The 27243-nt window shown below is 36.6% G+C and overlaps 1 protein-coding gene across 1 annotated transcript; it reads right to left on the bottom strand.

Annotated features, from left to right (window-relative positions):
• Nucleotides 1–274: 274 nt before the first annotated feature.
• LOC129221258 (chymotrypsin inhibitor-like) lies at nucleotides 275–12018 on the bottom strand. The gene is made up of 2 exons (XM_054855714.1): nucleotides 11865–12018; nucleotides 275–529 (listed from the first exon to the last, which is right to left on the bottom strand). The coding sequence occupies exons 1-2, from the start codon at nucleotides 11917–11919 to the stop codon at nucleotides 333–335; spliced, it is 252 nt and encodes an 83-aa protein (XP_054711689.1). The 5' UTR covers nucleotides 11920–12018; the 3' UTR covers nucleotides 275–332.
• Between the last annotated feature and the right edge of the window lie 15225 nt (nucleotides 12019–27243).

The following is a 27243-nucleotide window of genomic DNA, read 5'->3' as shown; positions in this document are numbered from 1 at the left end:
CACGCTATATTACGAAGAATATTGTAATAAAAAATGTGTGATGTCACATGTCACGCATCTTGCTATCCCCTCCCTCTCTCTTGTCACAAACTATCACAATTTCGTGAACTCCCCCCGTCCAGAGCGTGACATTTGTAAACGATCCCAAAAGGCCTCTTATGCAGATTCCTTAGATAAAAAAAATATATGCCAATATAAACAAAAGAGAAAATCTTCTCGCGCTTTGTGTTCAGAAAGTGAATCGTGACATAAGTAAAGGAATCACGTCACTACGTTAAACACTGAAAGCTCGATTTAATCTGTTACATAGTTGAACATCAAATACATTTCGGTCAGCACTCTTCGATCTTGACGCAGTGTTGGTCAGACTCCCTGCGCACCGTTCCTCTGGGACAGTGGCATCCGATGACACACTGAAGGGTGCAGGGGCGGATCTCGTTGTAGTTGTCACAGGTGTCGGGACAAGCGGATCCACAGGTTGTGAATTCCTCACCTAACTCGTCGTTGCACTCCTCGTCTAAGTTTGCAGCTGTAAAAGAAAAAAAAAATAAGTAATCAAAATAAAATTAAAATATTTGTTCAGACTGTAAATATTCAGAAATCCAACGTGTCTGTCAGATTTGATTTTGCAATCACGGATTTCAAATAGGTTTTGAAAAAAAAAAAAAACTTTTTTTTGGGAAACCTTCTTCTTTTTATTCCTTTTTGTTTTGAGCAATCACGATTGCTTATTGTTCTCATTTGACAGATGAATGACGTCCTATATTTTTTGAGGTTCACCGGCCTCTGCGTGTAGGTGCTCCTCCTGGATGGTGACTCATCCGACTCCTCATTCATGTCTCCTGGAATCGACTTTACTTTACATCCGACCCTCTCGACTTGGAGCGAATGGAATGGCTAGCTAGATCTCCAGACCTGAATCCGATAGAACATCTTTGGGACTATCTTGGCAGACAGGTTGCTGCTTTAAATCCTCCTCAAAGGTCATTACATGGGCTGGAACAAGGCTTACTCTGTGTCTGGTCTTGGTTTGGGGTCAAAATGTCGCCACCGAAATGTCGCGGGACAAAATGTCGCGGCCAAAATGTCGCCGGGCTAAAATGTCGCTTGTCCAAAATGTCGCCGATCCAAAATGTCGCCGGCCCAAAATGTCGCCGGGCCGAAATGTCGCCGGTCCAAAATGTCGCCGGTCCAAAATGTCGCCGGCCCAAAATGTCGCTGATCCAAAATGTCGCGGGTTCAAAATGTGGCCGGTTCAAAATGTCGCCGGGCCAAAATGTCGTCTGTTCAAAATGTCGCCGATCCAAAATGTCGCCGGGCCAAAATGTCGTCTGTTCAAAATGTCGCCGGGCCAAAATGTCGCCGGGCCAAAATGTCGTAGATCCAAAATTCGCTCATTCAGTTGGTAAGAAAAATGCAAATGTACAAAAATGCTGTTTAACACCAAATTTGCAGAATAAATGATTACTGCCTTTAATGGATATCTCCGTTAAAAATGAGACTGGACTAACTGAGTTTCTTGATCTATATATATAAAAATGGACTTTGATAAATTTTTTCTCTAAGATCTCAAACAACCCGGCAGATTTGGCTGAAACTTTCAGCGTTTGTTCAGTTTAGTACTGAGAAGGTTTATAGACCAGTTCGAAAAAAATCCGATTGATAGTTCCCTTTTTATTCCAATTTTTGTCCCAATTTCCGCATAAATGTCCCAATATGGGGGTGGAAAAAAACGTGCACATACTAACATTATATGTCCATCGAAAGCGCCAATTTTTCTGCTGAAGATAGCATCTGTTCGAAGTTTCTAAGTTGTATAAAAAACGAGTTATGAGCTTTTTTGCTCCCTGTTCGAAGGCTTTCATCAACCCAAGTCATTATTTAGTGTGTCATCTCAACTCCCAAGAACTGTTGTATTGTTGAATATTTTTGCGTTTCGTCTGACTTTTTGAGGCTTTTCTCAAGTCAAATCTTAAAGTAACGTTTTTCCACAAGATTGGCTAAAAATAAATGGATTTGGCTGATCATTTTACTTTTAAACGGAACTTATGTAATTAATGGTTTATTATTATTATTAATGCTGATTGGACACTTGCTCGCCAGAATTTTTTCAGAAAGATTTCAGTAGCTAATGCATTTGGCAGTTTTTTCCACTGTCGCTGTTTTTGAGCCCAAAGACTACGTAATAATGTTTCTCAGCTTTCACCATATAAACAAAATATCGCCAATCAAAGATACTTAAAAAAAAAAAAAAAATACTGTGTAAAATAATTCAACAACTAAATTAGGTAAATCCATAAACCGCGCAAAAACTTCCATTAATTTTTCTTTTTGCACGATTTTAAACAATCGCCAAATTTTACTACTTATTTTGGAAAGATTTCGGATGAAACCGTTTGGCGCCATTTTTTTTTTTTTTTTTTTTTTTTTTTTTTGACCAAAAGTATCTCAGCACCTGGCAACAATATTTCTATAATAAAAATTAGTAAGGAGGGGGAGTATTATCGAAAGTGTCCCAAAATGATTCTCGCAAATTTGGTAAGATTTTAAACCGCACCAAGTGTTCACAAAAATTGAAATTTCCCAAAATAACTAAAGCAAGTGTAAGGGGAACACGGGCTGCTACATTTTTTAAAACAGTTCGTACATCAATAGCCATACTGAGAAGGTTTTAGATTAAAAAAAAAAAAAGTACTAACAGATAAATCTTTTAAAACATGTAAAGTTTAATTTCATATTTCGGAAATTCTTCAAATTTGTACATGCTTAAATGTCGAATTGAATACTGTTTTGTTCTTTATACTTATTGCTATTTTAGTTTAATGAGTAAGGAAGAAGCTCGATTTTTAATCACGTCAAAAAGGTTTGTTTTAAATTCTTTTGCTTAAAACAGAAAACAAGGGCAAGTAACGATTGTTTCTCATAATTATTACTGACATAGGCAACGCCGGGTATTTTTGCTAGTAAATTCTAAAAGATTATTCCGTTTTGATTCGCAACTCTCGACTGTTTTTCAGCAAACAAATAGAATACAAGCGTTACGTTATCTTATTTCTTGTGACTCGCTATCTACCAACTGTAAAACGTTCTGACGGCGTTCAGTTCTGACGTTCGATAAATTATTTTAAACTTTTCTTCAAGAATAGTGTACGTTTGTATGTGACTGATTTTTTGGGGCCATTCTACGTCAAAACCTGTAGTAAGAATTCGAACGATACCCGCAAGTACCCATATATGATTTAGGGCTGCGTGGTTTCTTTGCGTCAAGTTGTTCAAGATAGTGGAGTAACTGAACGTTTTCATCGATATGCGTGACTGTTATTGCTCAAAAAATGATGAACGGAATCAAATAAAATGTTAGGAAGCAGCAGGGGGACTGAGTTTGGGGCCAATAACACCAAAGGGTGGAGCAATCGAATGTTTTCTTTCCTTTTTTTTTATTATCTGTGACTGATACATCTCAAAAAGTAATACAGTAGACCCTCGTTTTCAGCGGGTTTATTTTACGCGGTTTCGATTATACGCGGTTGAAGATTTGACACCTTTATTTTATTTAAGCAGATGAGTTTCGGTTTTACGCTGATGCGGCAATGCAAACAGGTAACATTTTCCTCTCTTTCAAAACCCAAGCTCCTATAGATTGCAGATTACTCGTAACTAACGCATTTTGGCGTGCTAATAATCGAACTTGGGTCCTTGGAGACATTTTATGCGATTGGTTCCAGAGCTTTTTCCATTAGAAGTAAAGTGATTAAACTCACACAGTTCAGAACTCACTGGAAGAAGAGCTTTTAGGAGTGACAAAGGAGGTCAAAACCAACGATGATACCGACTCCGGTGACACACAACCAAAAACGCTCACATTGAAGATTTTGAACCATTCGTAGACAATAGAAATGATCTTTTTTTTCTGATTTGTTAGTAAAGGAAGATTTGATCAAGGAATTGACGCAAGTGATCATGGATGCCTTAATGCTCCGCAAAGAATTAGAGGAAAAATTCTTAATGACTACCAAAAGACTATCATAGCCAGCTCTTCTTCATAAACAGAACACGAAATTAGTTTGTTTTCTTTATGCATATTATGCATAAAAATCGATATAAGTACACATTAAACTTATTATACAATTAGTCATCACTAGAATGAAGTATTTTTTTATCTACGGAACATAATCCCAATTTTGACACTAATATCAAGTCTCAATTTACGCGGTTTCGATTTGCGCAGCATTTCCGTGGAACATAACACCCGCGTAAAACGAGGGTCTTCTGTACAAGGGTTAAGACAAAATTTGGTCTACAGGTATATCTTAAAGGGCGAGTTGCTCATTTATTTTTGGCTTTAGTCATCCCAAAAGGATGGATCACCGAATAATTTTTATCGTTTCATGTGACTGCTATATCTCAAGAAGTAATGCGAGGATTCATACAAAAATGTAGTATGCAAGTGAAATTAAACGAAAATGAACCTTATTTTCGTTCTAAGTTGAGTTTCGTAATCGTTTATGTGAGTCAGTGTAATTAAATAAAGAATGAAAAATATACTGAATTTAAATATTAGAGGTTGAGCAAGATATCAATAAAATCTAAATTAGGCGTGTATTCCTCTCATTTTTGTAGCACTTTAACTAGCGTGGGTGTTAAATAAAAACTGAGTTTGCATTCTTATACAATTTGCGTAGTAAAAATTCACTAATTAAAACAGCAATTTTTTCTGAGAGGGAAAAACTTATTTGTTTATTATTATTATTATCAATATTCTTTTCTTTCTGAATTACCAAGCTATATTGAGCTGGAACTATTACTTTTTGAAAATCATTTTAAAAATAAGTCTAGGTCAAAATTGATCTGAATAATCTCATCGATATTTCACCCTACATTATGAAATTTTTTCTTTTCTATTTAAAATTGGAAAATGTGATTCAGCTGACAAGCGCTACTTCGCAAGCATGAAAGTATCCTCTTGAAAACCTCTAATAAAATAGCTGTTCTGAAATTGTCCCCCTTGATGTTCTATCAGTGGCTCCCAAAAGTGTTCGTACACTTTGAAATTTTTTAGTAAAACCAAAATAACTCAAAACTGAATTCGAATATAAAGTCCAATATTTTTTCACATCATTCCTATGTCATTCTAAATATAACCCATTGGTTTTTTCAAAATATTGACGGATCTTCTTTTTGAAATGGGTCAGAAAACGAAGAGACAGAGAAATAATACGCCACAAAAGTCATCGTACACTTAAATATTTTCGAATAAATTCATGATTAAAATTATCATATGCCGTTTTATTAATATTTTTGCATCGTGTTGACCCTTATAAGTCATCTGGCTTTAATTTTTGGTTTATTTATTCCATAATATATTGCTTATTACTGTAAAATGGCTGGTATTCGTAAAAAACCGCAAACGCCATTCAAAATTTGAATTTTTTTCCCACAGTAGTGGTAAATTGGTTTGAAATGTCCATAAATTAGTTAATTTATTTGTTTGTATAGTAAAGTGCTTGATAAAATGCTTTAAAGAAATTAATCGGACCGAAAACAAGGTAAGAAAAGGGCAACCGGCAAAGTTGACAAAACGTGATCGTAGATTTAAAGTTAAAAAAATTATGAAAAATACACATTTCAGTAATGTAAAAGTTCCTGCAGAATTAAATGAAACATTTTACATTTAATTTTCACCTAAAATTGTTCGACAAGTTCTTTGATTAGCTGGATTAAATGGGACCTCTTCCCGCAGAAATTTTCTTGGTCGTGCGAAAACCAGAAAACTTACGCTTTTCGTTCCAAAATCAATGATAAATAAGCTAAAAACAGTCTAGAATCATGTCTTACTTACAGATAAAAATTAATTTAACATTTTTGGTTAAATTGTTGTATAAATGTAAGTAGAAGAAAAAATTAGGAACTTAATCTTAAGAACTTAGTTGGATCAGTTAATCAGGACGGTGAAGGTGTTTTAGTGTGAGAGTACATATCAGCATCAGGACTTGGTAGTTTGTAATTTTTTGATGAAATAATGAATCATGCTGTTCCTTTAAATATTTTAAAAACCAATTTTGAACTCTTTGCCAAAAATTTGGTTATTGGAAACAACTTTGTTTTTTATCAAGATAACGATAAGAAGCACACGGTTTTCAACGCTTGCGTCTAGTGCCTCGAAAATCGTCCTAAAATTTGGAAAATACCCCCTCAATCTCCAGATTGTAACTTAATGTAACGTATTTAGAGATATCTGGAGGCTAGATTACGAAAATAGGGCTTTAAAACGAAAATAGAGCTAGAAATAGTAATACTCGAAGTGTGGTATAACACTTACTCAGAAATTACGCTAAAAAAGAAAGAAAAAGAATGAAATCTATTCTCAGATGTTTAAAAGGTGTTATGAATACTGTATGATATTCTACTAATTAATAACTTAATCAAAAGTTAGATTAGTCGATAATATATAGACATTTTATAAAGTGTACGAAGACTTTTGTGAGATAAAATTTCCAGCACTTTTCGATTTTTGATTTTTAAAAAATTAAGTTTTAATATTTTTTAAAAACTTTTTATGCAGTTTCTTTAAAAATTGATCATAGATCTTATAATTAAATACCTATTCCAAAATATTAATTCTAACCAATGATTTGGGGCCTATTTCGTTGAAAGTCGTAGGTGTACGAAGACTTTTGGGAGCCACTGTATAAATTTCATGAATGTTGAGAATTGAAAATATTTGTCATCGCGTAGAGTCGTTTTTCAAAAATCTGACTGAAAGACACCTGTTTTAGCAGTTACAGGTTTCATTGATTTCAAAAGATTTGACGGTGAACATTTCGACGTAATTTCAGAATTTTACTCATAAGACATAGGAGTTCCCACGGCAATAATCTGTCATCTCTGTTAAACATTTGTTTTGCTGTCCCAAAATCCCGGTCGCAAAGGACATACAAATGTCCTCTCAGAGGAAGGTCTCGAGCAGTCTTGTTAAACTTCTTCAGTTTCATTTCCAGAAAAAGTCTCAGAACATTTTTCATCTTACTTTAACCAACGTATATCTCACTGAAAACGTACAGTTTTTTTTTTTTTTTTTTTTACAGTTCTTATGGTGATGTTAAAAAATCTATGAGAAAATTAAATTTCATTAAGACACTTTTCTGCTTTATTTCCACCCTGGCCCCTGATTTCGAATTTTTCCAGTGAAAGAGGAGAGGGAGGATAACGGGCGTATAACCAATGCCAATTTCATAGGATTGCTATAAAAACCACTTTCACTTGCATATAAAAAAAAATCAAAGTAGGGGGCCATTCCGCCTGATCCCCTAAATGACTGACCTGTCGCTACCGTAATAATATGCTAGAGTGAAGGAGTTATTTGTTTTTACTTCATTACGCTAAAAAATACAAACCGCTTATTCTCTTGCCATATTCACATTACGCCTCACTATTCTTTCATCCGCGTTTAGAACAGTTTAGTTTTACTTCCATACCAATTTTTTGTCTGAATCCTTGCGTTACATCTTGATCCTTTGCGTTACATCTTGAGTATTATTAATCAGATTAAACGAGAAAGAGAATTCCGTTGCAGCAGCCTTTCGCATGTTTACGTTTGTAATAGTATACAGAAAAACGTATGTTATTCTGAAAACTATTAATTTTCTGGAATTAATCTGATGTTTACGAATTAAGACAGGAGAAAACGTTTGGAATTTTTGAAGGAACTTACTTTGAAAGGCAATTAATATTCTTTCGCAACTTTTATGCTGAAAAGCATCGACGTCCATTTAAATTTTTCGTACCAATTGAACTAGCGAATTGCGGGCCGGCGACATTTTGGACCGGCGACATTTTGGACTGGCGACATTTTGGACTGGCGACATTTTGGACTGGCGAAATTTTGGGCCAGCGATATTTTGGACTGGCGACATTTTGGGCCGGCGACATTGTGGACGGGCGACATTTTGGACTGGCGACATTTTGGACTGGCGACATTTTGGACTGGCGACATTTTGGACTGGCGACATTTTAGGCCGGCGACATTTTGGACCGGCGACATTTTGGGACGGCGACATTTTGGACCGGCGACATTTTGGCCGCGACATTTTGGGCGTATACCCTGGTCTTAGCTTTCTTTTCAGGTGTCGGGACAACAGAATAAACAACATGCCGCATAAAACCGATGCCGCCAATGCGGTATGGGGGGACAGATTCCTTATTAGAACCCATTTTTGCACTGTTCCTATCACATTTAACTACATAACACTGTGATGTTCTGTTTTCTTCAAGAATGTTCTTTTCCGCAAGTATTGCTTTTCTGTTATAAATCGTTTTTGAAATACATTTATACAAATTTCTATGACGCATTCAATAAAAACTATTTAATACACATATCTTCCAAATTCTTTGTTTCTACATTCATTCATTTGCAAATTAGACGCAAAAAAACCGGTTGTACCTTAACCTTTTGAGGACAATGTATTATGGAATAATACATGAGGCAGAAATTGAAAAATAAATTATTTATCCAGTAAATTGTGTTGTCCATTGAGCGCAATATTTAAAAGAAACATGCTTTAAAAAAATTGTAACATTAAAAGAAAACTTTGTTTTAAGGCAAACAAGAACAAAATGAAAAACGTATCCTAAAGGAACTCATTTAAATATATATGAGATTCTTAAGGTGGATATGATTTAAAAAATAGCCATTCATAATTACCGAATCTAGCTTTTAAATGTAGGTAATATTCCAAAAGTATACAGCAATAAAGTAACAAGTACAAAAAATTTCCAATCAGAAAAAAAAGAAAAAAAAAAAACTCAAAGAAAAAAAGAAAAAAAAAAGAACTCAAAAAGAAAAAAAAAATTAAAAAAATAATAATAATAAAAAGAAAAGAAATTTTTCTTCCTCTCAAATAAATGTTGAGTAGTTTCTCCGTCCCGTCTGTACGTGCATATGTACTTAAGAACGTATCGACAATCGAAATATTGATTTTGACTATTCCTGAGTTAATTGTTTTCTCGTGACATCTGTATGTACGTATGTATCTCGCGCAACTCAAAAACGGTGAGCCGTAGAAGGTTGAAACTTATATGTTAACTCGAAGTGGAGTCTGTGCGCCTCACCTTTTGAGTGCATTCGAATGTTCCAAAAAGGATCTTTTACCTCTTTTCGGGGCAAATTGGTGTTAATTTCACTGCAGATTTTCGAGACAACTCGACGACATAAAGCCAAGTTTTGCTGTCAACATGATGATATACCGCCAAGTTGGCTACAAATTTTGTGAAAAAAGAATGATTGTTCGAATCTTGTTTCAATTTGGCTCTATTGTCAGTATTTAGCGAGGTATCCATTTAGTCATGTTAAAATTGTCGATATTTGGAAAATGAATCCCTGTAAAACATTTTTCTGCATCGATACGCGACAAACGAGGTGTGCACTTCTGTGGGAGGATAAAGCACAATAACCATAAATTACTTCTTTTTTTTTTTTGCATTTTTATCATCTAATGTTCTTTAGCTCTAATGTATAAGTTTACCGCTAAAATTAAAGCACAAACCAGCCATTTGTGTGCTATGCCGCTCACACAGGAAGGACCGTTTGCAATGGGCACGACAACATGTAAACTGGACGCTTGATCAATGGAGGACTGTTTTCCCTACGGATGAGTCTAGGTTTCGTCTGGAAAGCGATAGTAGACCTTATTTGATATAGAGAGAGCTTAGAACTCGTTATCATCCGTCTAACATCGTGAAAGAGAAGCGTACTGATTAGGCAGTGTCTGTGTTTGGGAAGCCATCTCTTCCGGTGGACGCACAGACCTTCATGTCTTTCCAATGAGATCCGCAGATGCTCAGGTAGAAATGACATCCTTGATGCTGTATGAGTCCATATGTTGGAGCAATAGGTGATGCTTTCCTGTTACAGGAGGACAACGAAAACCACACGGGGCTCGCATCGTATCTTCAACAGGTAACAATTCTGCACGTTGAGTGACCAGCTCAATCCCCGGACTTGAATCCTGTCAATCACGTTTAGGATGCTTTAGGGAGACGTCTAATATAGCTATATAAATACAGCTATAAATGACTGCTCTCATTCCACCAGTCTCAGAATCTTGCCACACTTGCAACCGTTTTGCCAGAGCAATGACTCTCACTTCCCGTGGAACTGATAGACCGCATAATTAACAGCATCACACATCGCTGTACGTGCTGTATTGCTTCTAGAGGGGAGAGGGGATCTTATTAAACATTGAAGGTACTTTTCCTGTAGCAAGCTGACACCTTCGACTTGTTTATTTTATACATGTGCAAATTTATGTACAAACATAACTGTCTAGTAATTTCTTTTCGTGTTATTTTATACCTTACTAGGTATTGCACATTGTGGATAAGTTTCATAAAATTTTACTTGTAACTTTTTGATCCGCCGTTCAGAGAACGCTGCTCAGCATACGCATGCGCTACCGGTCTGCAATTCTGATCATTTGCATATCATGCCCTACTTTACATTTCCTGCCATTTTCAGTTCACTCGTGTAAGTCCTTTGTGGTGTTGCAATTTTCACAAACAGGAGTGTATATAGATACAGTCGGATTTTAATAGCATACATACTCATAGTATGTAGAATTTATATCAAAGGTTAAACTGAAAAGCAGTTGTTTATCGACACGAGCTTTTGTACAAAGTTTGTTTGGTTCAAAAATGTAACACAAAATGCCGTCCTCCCATTTTGATGAAAATTTGTAAACTTTGTCCCAGCTCTGACTGCAAAGGTGACAGTACCAAAGTAGTTCGCATCTACAATGATATAAATCAAAAGATGGCAATCTTAAATCATTACTAAATTAAGCAAACAGGTGTAAACATTTTTAGAGCTTCTTTCTTCTAACAACATTAAAAAACAATTTCAATAAGGGAAAGATTGATACAGCTGCTAATTAAGACACATTCATGGTGATGTGTTAATGTTTTCCTTCGTATAGGTATTGCATGCATTCACAAAAGCATTCCACTTTTAAATTTGTCTTCGTACATGAAACTGAGCAAAACATGAACTCATTTACGAGTCAATACTGCTTAGAAAAATGGAGTAGTTAAATGTTCTCGTTTCTAAGCAGATGTTTTTTAACAGTGTGGTGAGCTAAATTTACTTTATCTACCAGTTTGTAGGCACACTCGGCTTCAATGAGATATGTTTCCAGCTCGGTTATTCACAATTCCGAACTAATGAGTCGATAACAAGGACGGGCTGTCGACGAAAGGACGAAACTGTCCACATATTGCATGTAATATACTTAAGGAGTTTTTCTTTAGTTTTGAGGTAATAAATTTTGGGATAGTTGGGATAAAAGAAAAGATGAAGTAGATCGAAACAAACTCTATTACTACATGTGTGGTAACTTTTGAGACTAACCTGTGGGTGAGTGAAGACTTGTAACATATAACAGACGTTTCGCGTGTTTCAAAATAACTATGTTGGCGTTACCGTTGGCGAAGAAGACACCGGGGATGAGGGGAAATAAAGTGAAGTGGTCTTACATTTTACTCTCCACCAGGTCTACAAATGTGAAGTAACTGGTTCCAACTAGTTTTACTTCTCCTGGATAAGGTTACTAAAACTATTTATATGCGAATTTTCTTCCCAACCATTTTCGATATGCAAACTGAGGTGACACCAAGAGAGACTCAAGTGACCTCACATGAGTCCATGAGTCTTCCAAGCGGACTCATTATTGGCTTCCGTTCAAGGTCGAACATCAATAATGCTGAGGTGAACTATACGAAGAGGGCGAGAAGAAGGCTAACAATCCTTCGTTAATCTTAAAAAATGAAAATAAAAATCGACCGAACGCAACGAAAGAACGTTTTGTACTTACGTATGGCTGCACAAACGGCAATGCATACTGCCAAAATGAGGATGTAGGTCTTCATGTTTGAGTTTTTAGGTGATAGTTTCCGACGGATCAATGTCTCCGAATATTTACGACTTTATATATACTTTGCCAATCTGTGTATCGAAAATTAAAGACACACACTCGTGAACTTGAGATAACGGCAGAATTGGGCAGATGTTCCGAGCTATCGAAAACTAAACGGACAGATGCAACCGTTGAAACATAGATTTCTGACGATAAATTTCAAAATTTGAGGCAGAGAGCACTGATATGCTCTATCATTTCTGCGCATTTTGATTGTCTTTATTGAGGCTGAAAAAGAAATGATTATGTAAATAGTAAATAGGTCATAACAGAATTATTTGCAGATCCACAACGAATGGATATGTTATCTATGCATAACGGTTAATGATTAAATGATTGAGCTTAACGTAAAATATGCATACAGTTAATCTTTCATCCTTTCCGTTGTGTGCAATATTTAATGTGTGAAATCACTTTCTCTCTCTTTCCCGATCTTTAGTCGTGTAAATGATTTCTCATTTTCATGAACAACTCCCTGGAAACAATCCTGGGTGCGCGCCTGGATGACAATATCTTTTTGAAAATCAATATATACGCTCTGCCCCCATACTACAACCCATTAAAAACATGTATATTGATAATAGAATGGGGTAGTTTCCTTCAGTCAAAAGTACTGCTTGAAATGGATAGAATAAGCAAAAAAAAACACGAACCCAGAAAATACTTTCATTTTCCAAACAGTTTTTTTTTTAAATTAATTTTTTAAAATGTCCAATTTTTCAAACAAAGTGTGGTCTTGATGACGTCACAAATGATGCACTTTGTGTGTGTGTGTGTGTGTGTGTGCCGCATCTTTCTACTACGTTTTTACGTTATGATAATCAAGAAGCGAATTAAATATTGCGCTCTACGCTTGCTATCAACCATATCGTTGCCAAAACTGTGTGTAATACATAGTGAGTAAAGATGCGAATTAATTATTTTGCACCGTGAATGGCAACACTGAATGGCATTTCTTCATTTGTGATGTCATCTGGAGAAGCCGTAAACAATAAAAGCGCTCCGATTTATTTTTTAAAAAATGCTAAATTTAAACAAATTGTTTTAAAAATGGTCAGATCCTATGTTGTTTAACCATGCTCTTTCAGAAAAAAGTACTTTAAAAATTTTGTAAACGAACCCCATTACAAAGTACGAAATTTTGAATAATTTTTGTTCAGAATTTATGACATTCTAAAATCCAGAAAAAAGTTTCTCCACTGGGTTTTCTTGCGAATTTGCATGCGTGCTATATAAAAGTTAATGAACTCAAATTCATAAAAATACTAGAACGTATTGACAATCAAAAGTACTTTAAGTCCCTAAAATTTCAGGCTTCCAGTATGATAAAATTTTTCGCAATCTGCTCTTAAAAATGAATATCCGTTACGACAGACAGAATTACGAGCTCTTTTTTTTTTTTTTTTTTTTTTTTTTAATCCTTAAACGAAAGAACACCATCGAAAAAAAAAACCTATTTTAAAATAAAAAATCTGTTCTTTCTAATGGTTTTAACGAAAAGAAGATGCGAGTTGACAAACTTGAGATATAGCGCTTTTAAAATAGGCTATTTTTCACTTGAACGGTTTTGATAGGCACTTCGCATGTCAATATATTTTAGAAAATAGATATTTAAGCTCTGCAACTGTGACCCATTAAAAATAAGTATTTTTACAATGGAATCACTAAGCACGAGATTTTGAATTATTTTTGTTCAGATTTTATGACAACCTAAAATCCAGGAAAAAATTTCCATGTCGAGCTTTTTCGCAAGTTTACGCGCATGCTACACAAAATCTAACCAGCTGAAATTTACAAAAAAAAAAAAAAAATGAATATATTAACGATTAAACGTACTTTAAGCGCCTAAAATATCAGGCTTCCAGCATGATAAAATGTTCTGTAAACTCAGTTTAAATTTGGCAATTTGGCACAAAAAGCTGATCCACCATTTTGGATCACATTTTTCGGAGATCCTAGATCCTAAGGATTTTTATCTAGGAAGCTGAAAATTTGCATATAGGTTAGTTTTAAAGGCATCTCTACACCGCTATAAGATTTCGTACAAATCGGAGATGGTCGAGTGGGGACCCCTAGGTCACTTGACATGGAATGACTCAATAACAAGTCAAAATAACTAAAATAGGGGGATCACGAGGGAAATATGAGCCCACAAATCAACGGAATAACTTTATATATCTTTAAAAAGAGGCTTTGCAATGCAAACTTCCAAGTTTGCATCATGTAAGATTCCATATCAAACAGGGAGTACGGGCAAGGGAGCCCATATGCAAAATTGTAAGGGGGTGGGGGGCTCAGATATTTTCTCCATGGAAACCGATTTCAAGAAAGATTAGAGTTATTAAAATTTGATATTTTTAATAACTTATTCATAAATGATTGGAGAAGAAATGTTTTTACATTTTTAAAAAGAAAAAAAGTACTAAAAGCAAGGAAGTTCTAATTTATAAGGGGAGGCTCGAGTCCCCCCCTTTGCCCCCCCCCTCCTATGTGGGCGCCCATGAGTACGGGTGTCCTTCCCCGAAATCGTTTTGAAATTACAGTTCTAAAATTGTAATTTTAGACGGTCTTCTGTGATGTTTCGGCCTATTTTCATAACGTTAGGGCAATTGATAGATTTCGGGAACCTACCTCTACCTCAGCCAATTTTTGAAACTGAAATACTAAAAACAAAATAACCCTGCAATTTTGAGCTTTTTTCAATAGTAACAGGTTAAGACTGGGCCCAAGGGGAAGGTTTTAGAGAACTTCAGCAATTGGAAAAAAATAAGTAAATAAATAGCTTTTCTTTTAATTTAAGTAAAAATTGGTTGCCAAATATAGTTCTGCAATATATCTCACCCTTCTGCAGCTAAATATGTAAAACTATGATTGATAAACTTGATGACTGAAGAACAGTTGAATCAATCTGACAAAGCTAAGCATATACGGTAATATAAGTATTTCTTGTGTAAGGAGATTTTTGATGAATTTTACCATCTTATCGATTCACTATATTAGTAGAATATTGCTGGATTACAGAATAGTCTCCTTTTAATATATAACTAAAATATGTCATTCTTTGGTGCATTTTGTACATTTTAAAGAGAAGTCTTGATTCATTGAGTGTGATTTCGTTGAACAAACCATTTAAAATAAAATATGAAAAGATCTTGCACTTTTTTCCACATTTTATGAAATTCAAAAATTGCGCAGAAAATAAAGGTCATTGTTGAAAAAAAGAAAGTCTGTAAAAGAGATAATTTTCATCATCAATTATTTATTTTATTTTATTCATTTATATACATTTTGCCACATCCCCATTTATTTGCCCATCGGGGATGGATAATTTTTTGGAACCCCTCCCTTCTACGTGTATAAGGTAGATGTAAATAGTAAGTAGTATCTTGCTGGGTTCTTCGATTTTTACTTTCTTCTATATCTAATATATAGAAGAAAGTATTGGATTCGTGCAAATTTTCGAATTTCGAATTTTGACGGATTCGAACGTTTTGAGGTGTGCTGAGTCCATTTCGACCATTTTTGGAAAATGTCTGTCTGTCTGTGTGTGTGTGTGTGTGTATGTGTGTGTGTATGTATGTGTGTCACGTCTGTGTGTGACCAGTTTTTTGTGGCCACACACATATGTGCCCCTTATGTGAACTTGTGCCCATTAGTTTTTGGCGCGAATTCCTCCAAGGGGGGTGGAGCAATGGGACGTTTTTCGAGTTACGCGTGCTTGCTATTCCTCAGGAAGTTACTGGCGGAATCAAACAAAATTTGGTCCATATGTTGGTATTAACAGGAACAGGTGCTGATTCAATTTTGGTGTCAATAACTCAAACGGGGGTTGAGCTATAGAACGTTTTTTGTCGTCAATTGTGACTGCTGTATCTCAAGAAATAATGAACGGAATGAAAGAAAAATTTATCGGCAAGTAACCCTTAGTGGGTATAAGAACTGATTTTATTTTTGTGTCAACAGCTAAAAAGGGGGTAGCGCAATCACCCGTTCTTTTTTTCCATTTTGAGTGCCCTATCTCAAGAAGTAATGCTACGTTCTGGTTGAAATTTGGAATATATGTGAATCCATATGTAAACAGGCTTTGGTTCTATTTTGACGCCGATCGCTCCAAGAGGTGTTGATTTTTTTTTTTTTTTTTTTTTTTGCGAATAAAAATATTTTTATTAATGCAACAATAAGAAAGATAAATCGTAATAGATTGTCGTCTGCGTATTTCTCGTGATTTTAATTGTATGGAAATGATAGGAAATATTATCTCAATGAGTTAAAATTTTTAACTGTTGCCATCTTATGTTTGTTAACAAATAAAATATTTCTAATTAATTCAAGCAAGGCTTTTAAAATAACTTTCAATTTTCGCTCTTTGCTTTACTTTTGTAATAATTCAGACATTGGGATGGTCGTCAAGTTTTTGCATGTGTAATTTTGTTTTTGTTGGGAATATTGCTTCCTCGTTAAGCATGGGGATTGATCAAAATTATAAGAAAGATATAGAAGAAAGTTTCGTGATGGCCACAACATACTAGTTAAGTTTACTTCTGGGGAAAGGAAGATGCACAGACCCTTTTTTTTTAATAGCCGAAGGGAAAAAAATGTAAATTTTATTGCTACAACTGTGGACAATTGTTAAGGGCGGACAAAACACATGTGGTAGATTTCAAACATTAACTAATTAAGCAAGGTGATTTTGTTCCAAGAATGACTTCGTGTTTTAACTTTTTTTTGAGCAATCACAAATTACTTATTATCTTCACTTGACTAAAGCTGATGTTGCTCTGATTATTCAGATTACCATGACGACGAGAATAAGCTCACTCGTTGTTTTTAATATTAAGAGAACAAATACTCGTCGCCATGGTTGAATATCGTTTGCGTTCATTCAAGGCTTAACTTAAGCAGATTTAACTTTTAAAAGAGGCAAGGGATGTAAAATTACGTTTGTTTCAGGAAAAACGCCAACATAGATGAGCTTAAAAAACAAAACTTCATCTAAATAGAAAATATCCAGATTACTGATTCCCGTCATTTAAGATTGATAAGAAATAAAAATACATAACGTTGTTCGCTGTAAATAATCTTTATGATAAGTGTGCTGGTGAATATCGGCGATAAAATCTTTATCTTTATTACCGCATCCTAACCATCATTTTTTTTTTATGGATATGCTTCATATTACCTATTCTAGAAAACCATCAGTTATAATATGACGGGTGCAAAATTTCTTAGCCATTTGCATTCCATTTGTAGAAACCAGAAACCCAACATGTAGGATCCTATTGCGATTGCAAAAAGCATAATTTGAATTTAAGTCGTAAAAATTCAAATGAATGCTCTGTTTATTACCTCTACTTATCTTACTACTATTACACTGGGGAACAATTTGTAAAACAATTTCTGTTGAGTTAGGTTTTTGAGCTGTTTTATAGTTAATTAGGCATGCTGGTTTCAAAACTGTAGTTAGTTTTATTCTACCACGTCAAGTTTTTTCTCTACACCTTATGAGAATGTGACCCCGCGGAATCGAGCATGAATCATTGGCTGGCTGGCACTAACCTTCTCCGATTGGCGCCGGGTAAATGACGCATGGGAGCACAGCGACAGGTTTATACTGATCTGGGGTTGTTCAATTACGCCTGAGATACTGTAGTGAGAGGTTGTATGTTACTCTGAAATAGTGAATCACATTCCAACGTGGAGTTTGAGTTCTTGTTTATATACTGTTCTTGTTCTTGTTTTTGAGCGTTTAGTTTTCATTTATACATCAACTGAAACTTTTCCTTATGGCTAGTTCACGTCGTAAGTGCTTAAACAGCCCCGATTCGTTTTGTTATATATGTGGCAGTTTTACCATTCCCAGTCAAAGGACAAACATCAGTACATTTGTCAGGCAAGTCTATTATGCCTATTTTAAAGTGAAAATTGGAGATCAAGACAAATCATGGGCTCCACACAAAGTGTGTAAGCAGTGTGTTGAGAGTTTACGGATGTGGACAAAGGGAACACGTGGTAAATTTCCATTTGGTATCCCTATGATTTGGCGAGAGCCCAGAGATCATTCAAGGGATTGTTACTTTTGTATAGTGAAAACATCAGGATATAATAAGAAAAACAAATGTAAAATAGAGTATCCTAGTTTACCATCAGCTATACGCCCAGTGCCTCATTCAGCTGAAATCCCAGTGCCAGTTTTCAATGAATTACCCTGTTTGGAAATACAGGAATACGAGTCTGATGAAGATCGAAGTGACCCCAACGATAAAGATTTTGAAATTGAATGTGATTCCGTTCGTAAGGGATTTGAGCAACATGAGTTGAATGATTTGGTACGAGATTTGGGATTATCCAAAAAAGCTTCAGAGCTCTTAGCATCAAGATTGCATGAGAAAAACTTGCTTGAAAAGGGAGCTAAGGTATCATATTTTCGATCAAGAGAAAGCGCGTTTCTGCAGTACTTTCGAAGTGATGATGGATTTGTGTATTGCGATAACGTACATGGTTTAATGGAAGAGTTGGGAATTTCAGCCTATAACGCAACTGAATGGCGACTGTTTATCGATAGCTCAAAGCGGAGCTTGAAGTGTGTTCTTCTTCACAATGGAAATTTATTTGGTTCAGTCCCGATAGACCATTCAGTTCATTTGAGGGAAGAATACGAAGACATAAAGAGAGTCATTGATTTGTTGCAATATCAAATGCACCAATGGATCATTTGCGTTGACCTTAAAATGGTCTGCTTTCTTCTTGGCCAGCAACGCGGATATACTAAGTATCCCTGCTTTTTGTGTATGTGGGACAGCAGAGCTCGTGAGAAACATTGGATGCAGACGAACTGGCCGCCAAGATCTGACCTGAAACCTGGTGATCCAAACATTCTACATCATCCACTTGTCGACAGAAAGAAAATTAGATTTCCACCTCTGCATATAAAATTGGGTCTCATGAAGCAATTCGTAAAAGCTTTACCAATTGAAGGAGACTGTTTCAAATATCTCATTTCAGCATTTCCTAGCCTGTCATTTGAAAAGATAAAGGCCGGTGTTTTTGATGGTCCACAGATTCGGCAGCTTGTGAAAGATGAAACGTTCATTGGAACAATGTCAGAAATTCAAAAGAATGCTTGGTTGGCATTCAAAAACATTGTTAAAGACTTTCTTGGAAATACACGAGCCCAGAATTACGCCGAAATTGTCCAGCAACTCTTGGAGAGCTTCAAAATGCTTGGTTGCCACATGAGCATCAAATTGCATTTTTTACATAGCCATCTTGCTAACTTCCCGAAAAATCTTGGTGCAGTCAGTGATGAACAGAGCGAGCGATTCCACCAAGATTTGAAGGTCATGGAGACACGATATCAAGGTAGATGGGATGTACATATGATGGCTGACTATTGTTGGAGCATCAAGCGAGAATGTCCACAGATTAAACACTCCAGAAAAAGCTATAAGCGAAAATTTTTACATTAATATGTATAAATACACAATTTTACTTGCGGTAACTATTATAGCCTTTGTATGAATAAAATTGTTGATTGTAAACAGTGCATTTGACAAGTTTTTACTTTTATTTTCCTTTATATGCACAATTTGTATGACTTTTGAAGGTATCCTGTAGGTTGAAAACATGACGTGATAGACAAAAACTGCGAATATTTTTGGACCCAGAGGCCAAAAGTTAGTTGAAATCAAGTCACAGATTTAAGACAACGAAATTGCTGTTCCCCAGTGTTATATATGCGAAAGTTTGTCTGTATGGATGTATGGATGTTTGTTACTCTTTCACGCAAAAACTACTGAATGGATTTTGATGAAACTTTACAATAATATAGCTTATGCATCAGAATAACACATAGGGTAGTTTTCGTCCCATTATAGGGGGCAAAACCCCCTTAGGGGGCAATAAAACACAATTTTAGTATAAATTCTCTAATTTGGGGATGAAAAAATACTTGCACATATTAACATTATGTGTCCATCGAAAACTGATTTTTCTGCTGAAGATGGCACCTGTTCGAAATTTCTAAGTAGAATAAAAAACGAGTTATGAGCTTTTTACTTCCATGTTCGAAGGCTTTCCTTAACTCAATACAATATTTAGTGTATCATCTCAACTCCCTGTTGATAGCGACTATTGTATTGTTGACTATCTTTGCTTTTCGTGACTGTTCAAGGCTTTTCTCAAGTCAAATCTTGAAGTAAGATTTTTGCACAAGATTGGCAAATAATACATGGATTTGGCTGATTTTTTTTCCATTTTAATGCAACTTTGAGGCAATTAATGTTTTTTTTTTTATTTATTTGTATTGACTGCGTATTTAATCGATCAGCTGGAATCTAGCCAAACTTTTTTTGTGGAAACATTTCAATAGCTAAGGGATTTGGCATTTTTTTTCAACTGTCGCTGTTTTTGAAGCTAAAGGATACGCAGTACTGTGTTTCTCGGTTTTCACCATGTAACCAAATATCGCCATTTCTTTAATATTTCTTTCTTTAAATTTGTTAACACGTAAAATAATTCGCCAACTAATTCGCAAATTCATAAACAGCGCAAAAACTTCCATTATTTTGTCTTTGCATACAATTTCAAACAATTGCCAAATTTTTACTGTTTACTGGAAACATTTCGGGTAGCATCATTGTTGATCTCATTTTGGGACGGTTTCTACGGTAAGAATACATTATACAATAATCTAGATTGCCGGTGTAGCGCTGGATATTATGCATTTGATGGAGATCAGGATATATTATAAGGGAACTGTTTCACTTTATTTAAGAATAGTTGACCGCACTCGAATAGAATTTTTTGGGAATTACCCATGACTTCTTTACAACTCCTGAACGTTTTCGTGATTTATTTTTCGTGATTTTTGGGTGTCTTCTCAGTTTTGCCGACATTTCATTTACTCCCCTTCCTCCTAATTTTCAGTTTTAATCATACCTTTTGATACATTTAAGGGGCAGACAATTTGAAATTTCGGCGAAACTAGAGACAAACAATTTTTTGGTAACTATTTGACCTCTGCCTGTAATGACCATTAACTTACATCAATTGAAAAAAACTGCATCAACGAGAGCGAAGCCGCGGGTAAGAGCTAGTTATCTTTTATATATTAGTAGGCAAGCCGTTTTCTTTCGGTACCGATTTCTCTTCTGTAAGTGAACCGATTTCCTTCATTCTTTTTTTGTTTAGTAGCTATTGCCGAGTTTTGGTGTCATCAAAAAAAATTTTTGAAATCGAATTCTAATTAACGGAGATATTAATTAAAAACGCATTTTCGTCCTAAAGGGCTCTTTCTACGCGAACGGATGGTCCATTTTTTTCGAATTTGATATGGTTGGAAAGGTCTTTAAAAAATACTCCTAACGAAGAAATTGTCAGGGCGCCCAAGGTCCAATAACCTAAATCCACTAGAAAAATGTTATAAGCGTTTTTTAGCTAGCGAAACTCAAAAATGTTATTTTTGCCACGGAAATATAAGTTCGTTGCTTGAGGCACCTGGGGCCCTGCCCCTTATCCTCTGGTGTGGTATGTTGATAGTTCCCCGGTTGGGGCCATGGCTTTATTTTGGCGCAGAAGATGGTTGCGTGGATGTACGAGAGATGTGGCTTCCTCTAACGGGAGTACCATAATGGTTAGCCGAAGGCTCTTCAAAGTAAATTTCAACTAAAGTTCTTCTTTATTTAAATAAGTTTAAGTATTATTTTTTTTCGCTTCCTACATATTTTTTTAAAGTTTTATACTTTTTTTTCCCCGTGGGGGATTTCTAGGCTATTTGAATGAATAAAAATAAAATAAAATTAAGACAATGATAAAATGTTGATAAGAAATTTAAAAAGAAAATAGTGAAATGAAAATAGATAGGAGCATGCTCCCAGCCAGAGTGTAGCACAATAACTAGAGTCGAAACGAGGTATGAACCCGATAAGGGATTCACTCACCCCGTTTCGAAATTGAAACTAAGCTAGCAGAGCGCGAGGCCTGCGAGAATTTGCCGGATCCAATGGATCGTAATTTGGAAGGTTGTTAAGTAGTGGATTGCCAACACGGGGGATGTTGTATTGAAATCTCTTGGCGAGCTTTTTGCAAAAGTTGTGGAGTGTCGGGATGCCAACCTCTTCCACCAGCTTGTCCGTACGGACGTACCAGGGAGGGTCGCACGCCGCTCGAACCATCACTCTCTGCAAGTTCTCAACTCTGTTAAAGTTAAAGATTGCAGAAGTCGCCCATATGGGCGCTCCATAGGTAATAATGGGTCTTAGGCAGGACTTATAAATGAGCAGTTTATTATCCGTTGATAAAACGCTTTTTTTGTGCAAGAGACAATTTAGTGGTTTTTTGGAAGTGAGGTACTTTTTGCGTACCTCTTCAATGTGAGGTCGCCAGGTTAAATTACGGTCGAACGTTATGCCTAAATATTTCGCCCGCTGAGACCAATCAATCGGGTCGGTATAAAGATGCAGTTTAATAGGAGGGAGCTCAGTTGTTCTTGTAAAAAAGCAGGTAGCTATACTTTTGTTGGCATTAACTTTGATTTTCCAAGTCCTTAGCCAGATATCTAGATGTGTTAAGTGGTTTTGAATTGCTGAAAAGGCTTGATAAAGTCCCTGAGCGGAGGCTAGTATGCAGGTGTCATCTGCATAAATGGCAAGATGCGTGTTGTCCATGTGTGGGATATCGTTTGAGAAAATTGAGTAAAGAGTTGGGCCTAAGAGGCTGCCTTGGGGGGGGGGGAGGCACCCCGGCCCGTATGTGTCTAGGTGTTGAGAGAGTTTCTCTCACTCGAACGATAAAGTGCCTATTCATAAGATAGGAGCTGATAATGTTTATGAGTGCATGAGGTAACCCAAGGCGTATAAGTTTGTAAATTAGCGCATCAATCCAAACCCTATCGAATGCCTTCGCTATGTCAAGGAAAAGCCCGATGGTTTTCTGATGATTTTTTTCAGCCTCTCTGATTAGTTCTGTGACTCTAAGTAGTTGATGGTTTGTAGAGTACTTCCTGTGGAAGCCGAATTGTTCAGCTTGTATGATGTTGTGATCCGCAAGAAAGTCAAGAAGTTTATTAAGAATGCAGAATTCAGTAATTTTGGAGAGAGCAGAGAGCAAGCTGATTGGTCGGTATTCCGACGGCTCCGCTGTTGCTCTTTCCTTTTTTGGAATAGTGATTATTATAGCAGTTTTCCACTCCTGCGGAAAGTGACCCAACTCGAGTATTTTGTTGATGAGTTGGGTAATATAGAAAATAGTACGAATTGGCAGGTTTTTAATTAGAGAGTTGGTGATTCTATCAAGGCCTGGACTTTTCTTTTTCTTACACTTTTTGACATAGCTTAGAACATCTGAGGGCTGAATCTGAAGGGTGTTGCTAGCGTGTGGAGTTGTGAAGTAATTATGTAGTGTGATGTTAACAAGTGATTCAGTTTCGTCATGTCTGGTGTTGTTAGGTGTGAACTGCTGTTCGAAATGATCGGCAAAAAGTTCTGCCTTTTCAATATCAGTCACAGCAGTTACAGTTTGGCCTCCTGGAAGGGTTTTGCCTTTAATGGGCGGAATGTGTCTATACGTCCCCCGATGCCGCTTGACGGCTTTCCAAATGGAAGTGTCGTCTGCAGTAAGGGATGAAATATATTGAGTCCATGAGTCATTTTTGTGCCTTTTAATTGCTTGTTTAACTAGCTCCTGTGCCTTATTGAGGTCGGACTTGGAAGCAGGATCCCTGCGGAGTTGATAAGTTTTTCGTAGCTGATTTTTTGACCTAATTAAGTTTCTGATGTTGAGGGGGAGCTCCTTAGCATAGCTTTGCTTTAAAATGGGGATGGAGGTTTTGGAATGGATATTAATAATGGTATTAGTTAAATTGTGAACAGAAGAATCGAGCTCAGTCCCAGTATTGATGTCCTGAAAATCAAAGTGAATGGAGTTCAGGAGTTTACGAAACCTGGGCCAATCAGGTTTTGAGGCAAGTGGAAGTGCAGTATTCACTGTAACCGTGTCAAAGAGAAATTTGACTGGGTTGTGATCCGAGGAGAGCTTTGCAAGCGAAGTCACCTCGCAACTGTAGGGAAACAATTTGACCATCCCAAAGTCAATAGTAGATGTGCTGGTCACAGTGATACGTGTAGGTGTGGGAGGAGCTACGATGGTAATTCCTGCCTTTTGGGCAAAGTCAAAAATAGTTCTACCAGTGGCGGTGGTTCCATTGCAGCCCCAGAAGGTATGGTGTGCGTTAAAATCTCCGCAAACTATTGTGCTATGAGGGTATTGAAAGACTGCTTCTAGATCCCGAAGGAGCTTCGAGGCTTTTTCTTTCGCCCTCATGTGTCTGAGTGTTAGGCCATACGCAGAGACAATCGTGATGGGGCAAAAGCCTTTTGGTGCAATTGTGATAGAGGTAGCTTCAAGTGCCAAAAGGCTTGGTGTTAGGTTCTGGTGGTGTGGAATAGAGCTCTTAACATAAATTAAGGTACCCCCCCATGCCCTAGTATAATTATTTTGATCTGGAAGTCGATCATTGCGGTAAAAGTTATAATTGGGTATCCCAATCCCACGATTGATTGGTCTAAGATGCGTCTCTTGCACACAGATAATATCGGGCGCTTGTTCATAAACAAGCTGCCTAAGTTCAGTGATATTGTCGAGCAGCCCGCAGGCATTCCACGACAAAAGAGAAAGACCGAGGGGGAAAGCCATTATGTGCGCTGAAATAACTCATCACTTTCCATGAAAGCTTGGAAAAGAGCCCAAAGTTTATTGATAGGGTCAGATTGTTTTCTAATTTCAGGCAGAACCAGTTTGATAGTTTTAATGATGGCAGGGAGGTTCAGAACTTTAAAAAAGTCCAAGATCTCCTTAATGGAGTCCCATGTTCCGGCAGCTTCCGAGAAAGCACCGGTTGATGGTTTGCGACGAGGCTGCTCTGGGGCCAGAGTGCTCACGTCGCTAGCAGAGGTGGCTTGAGCTGCTCTGTTTGAAGCTCCCGCGATGGCTGAGCCTCGGGCCTTTTGGGCGAATGAGTGTGTGAGAGCATTGGGGGCACTCACAGTGCCATCGCTCTTACTCTCAGCTTGTTTTTGACTAGGGAGTGCTGGGAAATTAGTTGAGTTGGAAGTAAGTGACCTGGGGTTGGGGGAAGTTTTAGAGGACTTCTTGATAAAGTTTTTATATTTTGGGCATCCTTTGTAAGAGGCAGGATGAGAGCCCTGGCAATTGGCACACATAGGTTTATCCATCTTAGCAGCCTTGTGCGGGCAGTCACTGGAGAGATGTTCACCCCCACACCGAACACACCTCGGGGTCATGAAACAGTTCTCGGAGCTGTGGTTAAACTTCTGGCATCTGTGACACTGAGAAGGCCCTTTCCTAGGTTTATGTTATTTTTATCTCTTTTCCATAGTTAGCGTGAAGAAATTGCTGGATATATAATATTGTGGTGTTGCCAACTCTCGCTTGAGCGTAAAGAAATGAAATACTTGCATTTGTTTTTATTATTTAGGCTTTTTGAGTAACTACAGGCATTTAAAATATTTTCATTTTGATTATGTTTTCCCGATTTTAATATTTAAATAAATTATTTTACTGAGTGAGGGATGACTTTCAGTTTCAGCTCCCAATAATATCTGCATTTGCTATCACCACAAACAGATTATTACAACGTCCAGTGCTTTCGCATGGACAATCATACGTTGCCGTGAGTAAAGTTCGTTCATTTGACTGTTGGAAAATTTATATTGAACGGCAAGATCATGCCTACTTTATTTACATAAAATATTGTTTGTACAGAAGTTTTACATATTAAGGTTTGCGGCATCATTTCATTCAGAACGACTTCCATAATTGTGAAATTGGCGAACTTTAACCATTTTGGCACCAATGCCAGGACGAGAAATATTTTTCTTTTGCAATCGTAAAAAACGAGTACAGAAATGTCTATTTGTAAGGAACTGACTACGAATGAAGTCCCTCTTTAAGGTGGGGTTCATTAAATTGTAACCGTTAGTGACAAGGCGGAGGAAATAAATGACAAGGGGAATCCCCCGCTTGATGTCCTATACAATGGGGAGAATGGGACATGAAGCTTTTTTTTTTTGATAAGAACGTTTATGAAAAACAGTGTGATATGTGGCAAAGGGAAGAGGGGTTTGGTGCAGTGCGACAAAGGGGAGAGGGATCAAAAATTTTTAAAAATGCATTTGTTAGTTTTCCCCTAAACCGTAAACAAATCACAAGCACAGTTTTTTTTTTAAATTACACTATTATTGCGACGTCCAGTATTTTCGAATGGACAATTTTTAATGTAGCAAGTAGGATTCGTTCATTTGACTGTTTGGAATTTAATAATTCTAACGGTAGAGGTCAGGGCAACTTACTCAATAATATTAAACTTATTAAAAGAAGCATTGTTCATGCAGAAGTTTTACGTATAATCTGAGTTTTGCAGGATTATTTCATTCGAGAGGATTTTTATCATTGTCAAACTGGCTGGCGCTCTTCATCTATTGGCGTCAAATTTTTAGCATCAATTGCAGCTCGAGAAATGTTTTTACTTTGCATACGAAAACAGAGTAGGGAAATGTATATTTGCATACGGTTGCCACAAAACAGGGGCTGTCCACGAATGAAGTCCCGCTTTAAGGTGGGGTTCACGAAATAGTAACGGTTTGTGAGAAGGGAGAAGGAAAGAAAGACATGACAAGAGGCGCATTCAATGGGGAGAACGTAACAACAAGCCCTTTTTTAATAAGAACGTTTATGAAAAACAGCGTGACATGTGACAAAGGGAAGAGGGGCATAGTGAAGTGCAAAACATTGTGACAAAGGTGGGGGAGGGTCGAAAATGTTGAAAAGTGTGACATCAGTTAAGCACCGCCCTGAACCATAAACAAATCACAAAGTCGACCTTTTTTAAAAACTGTACTATTATTACGATGCCCAGTGTATTTGAATGGACAGTTATATGTTGACACGCGTAGAGTTCGTTCATTTGATACTTGGAAATTTATATTTCTAATGACGAGGAAGCAACTTACTCAATAGTAGTAGACGTTTTGTAAGTAGCGTTGTTCACACAGAAGTTTTACGTATAAATTGAGTTTTGATGCTTCATTTCATACAGGAAGATTTCGAAAATTGGATAATTGGTGATTTTTATCCATTGGCGTCAATTTTTTTGTTTCCAATGCCAGCGCGAAAAATGTTTTTCCTTTGCATACGTAAATAAAGAGTAGGGAAACATTTATTTGCATAGGGTTAGAACAGAGCAACATGATATCCAAAATAA

The sequence above is a fragment of the Uloborus diversus genome, chromosome 4, assembly GCF_026930045.1.
Source record: "Uloborus diversus isolate 005 chromosome 4, Udiv.v.3.1, whole genome shotgun sequence".
Classification (NCBI taxonomy): Eukaryota; Metazoa; Arthropoda; class Arachnida; order Araneae; family Uloboridae; genus Uloborus; species Uloborus diversus.
This window is presented reverse-complemented; position numbering and strand designations above follow the sequence as displayed.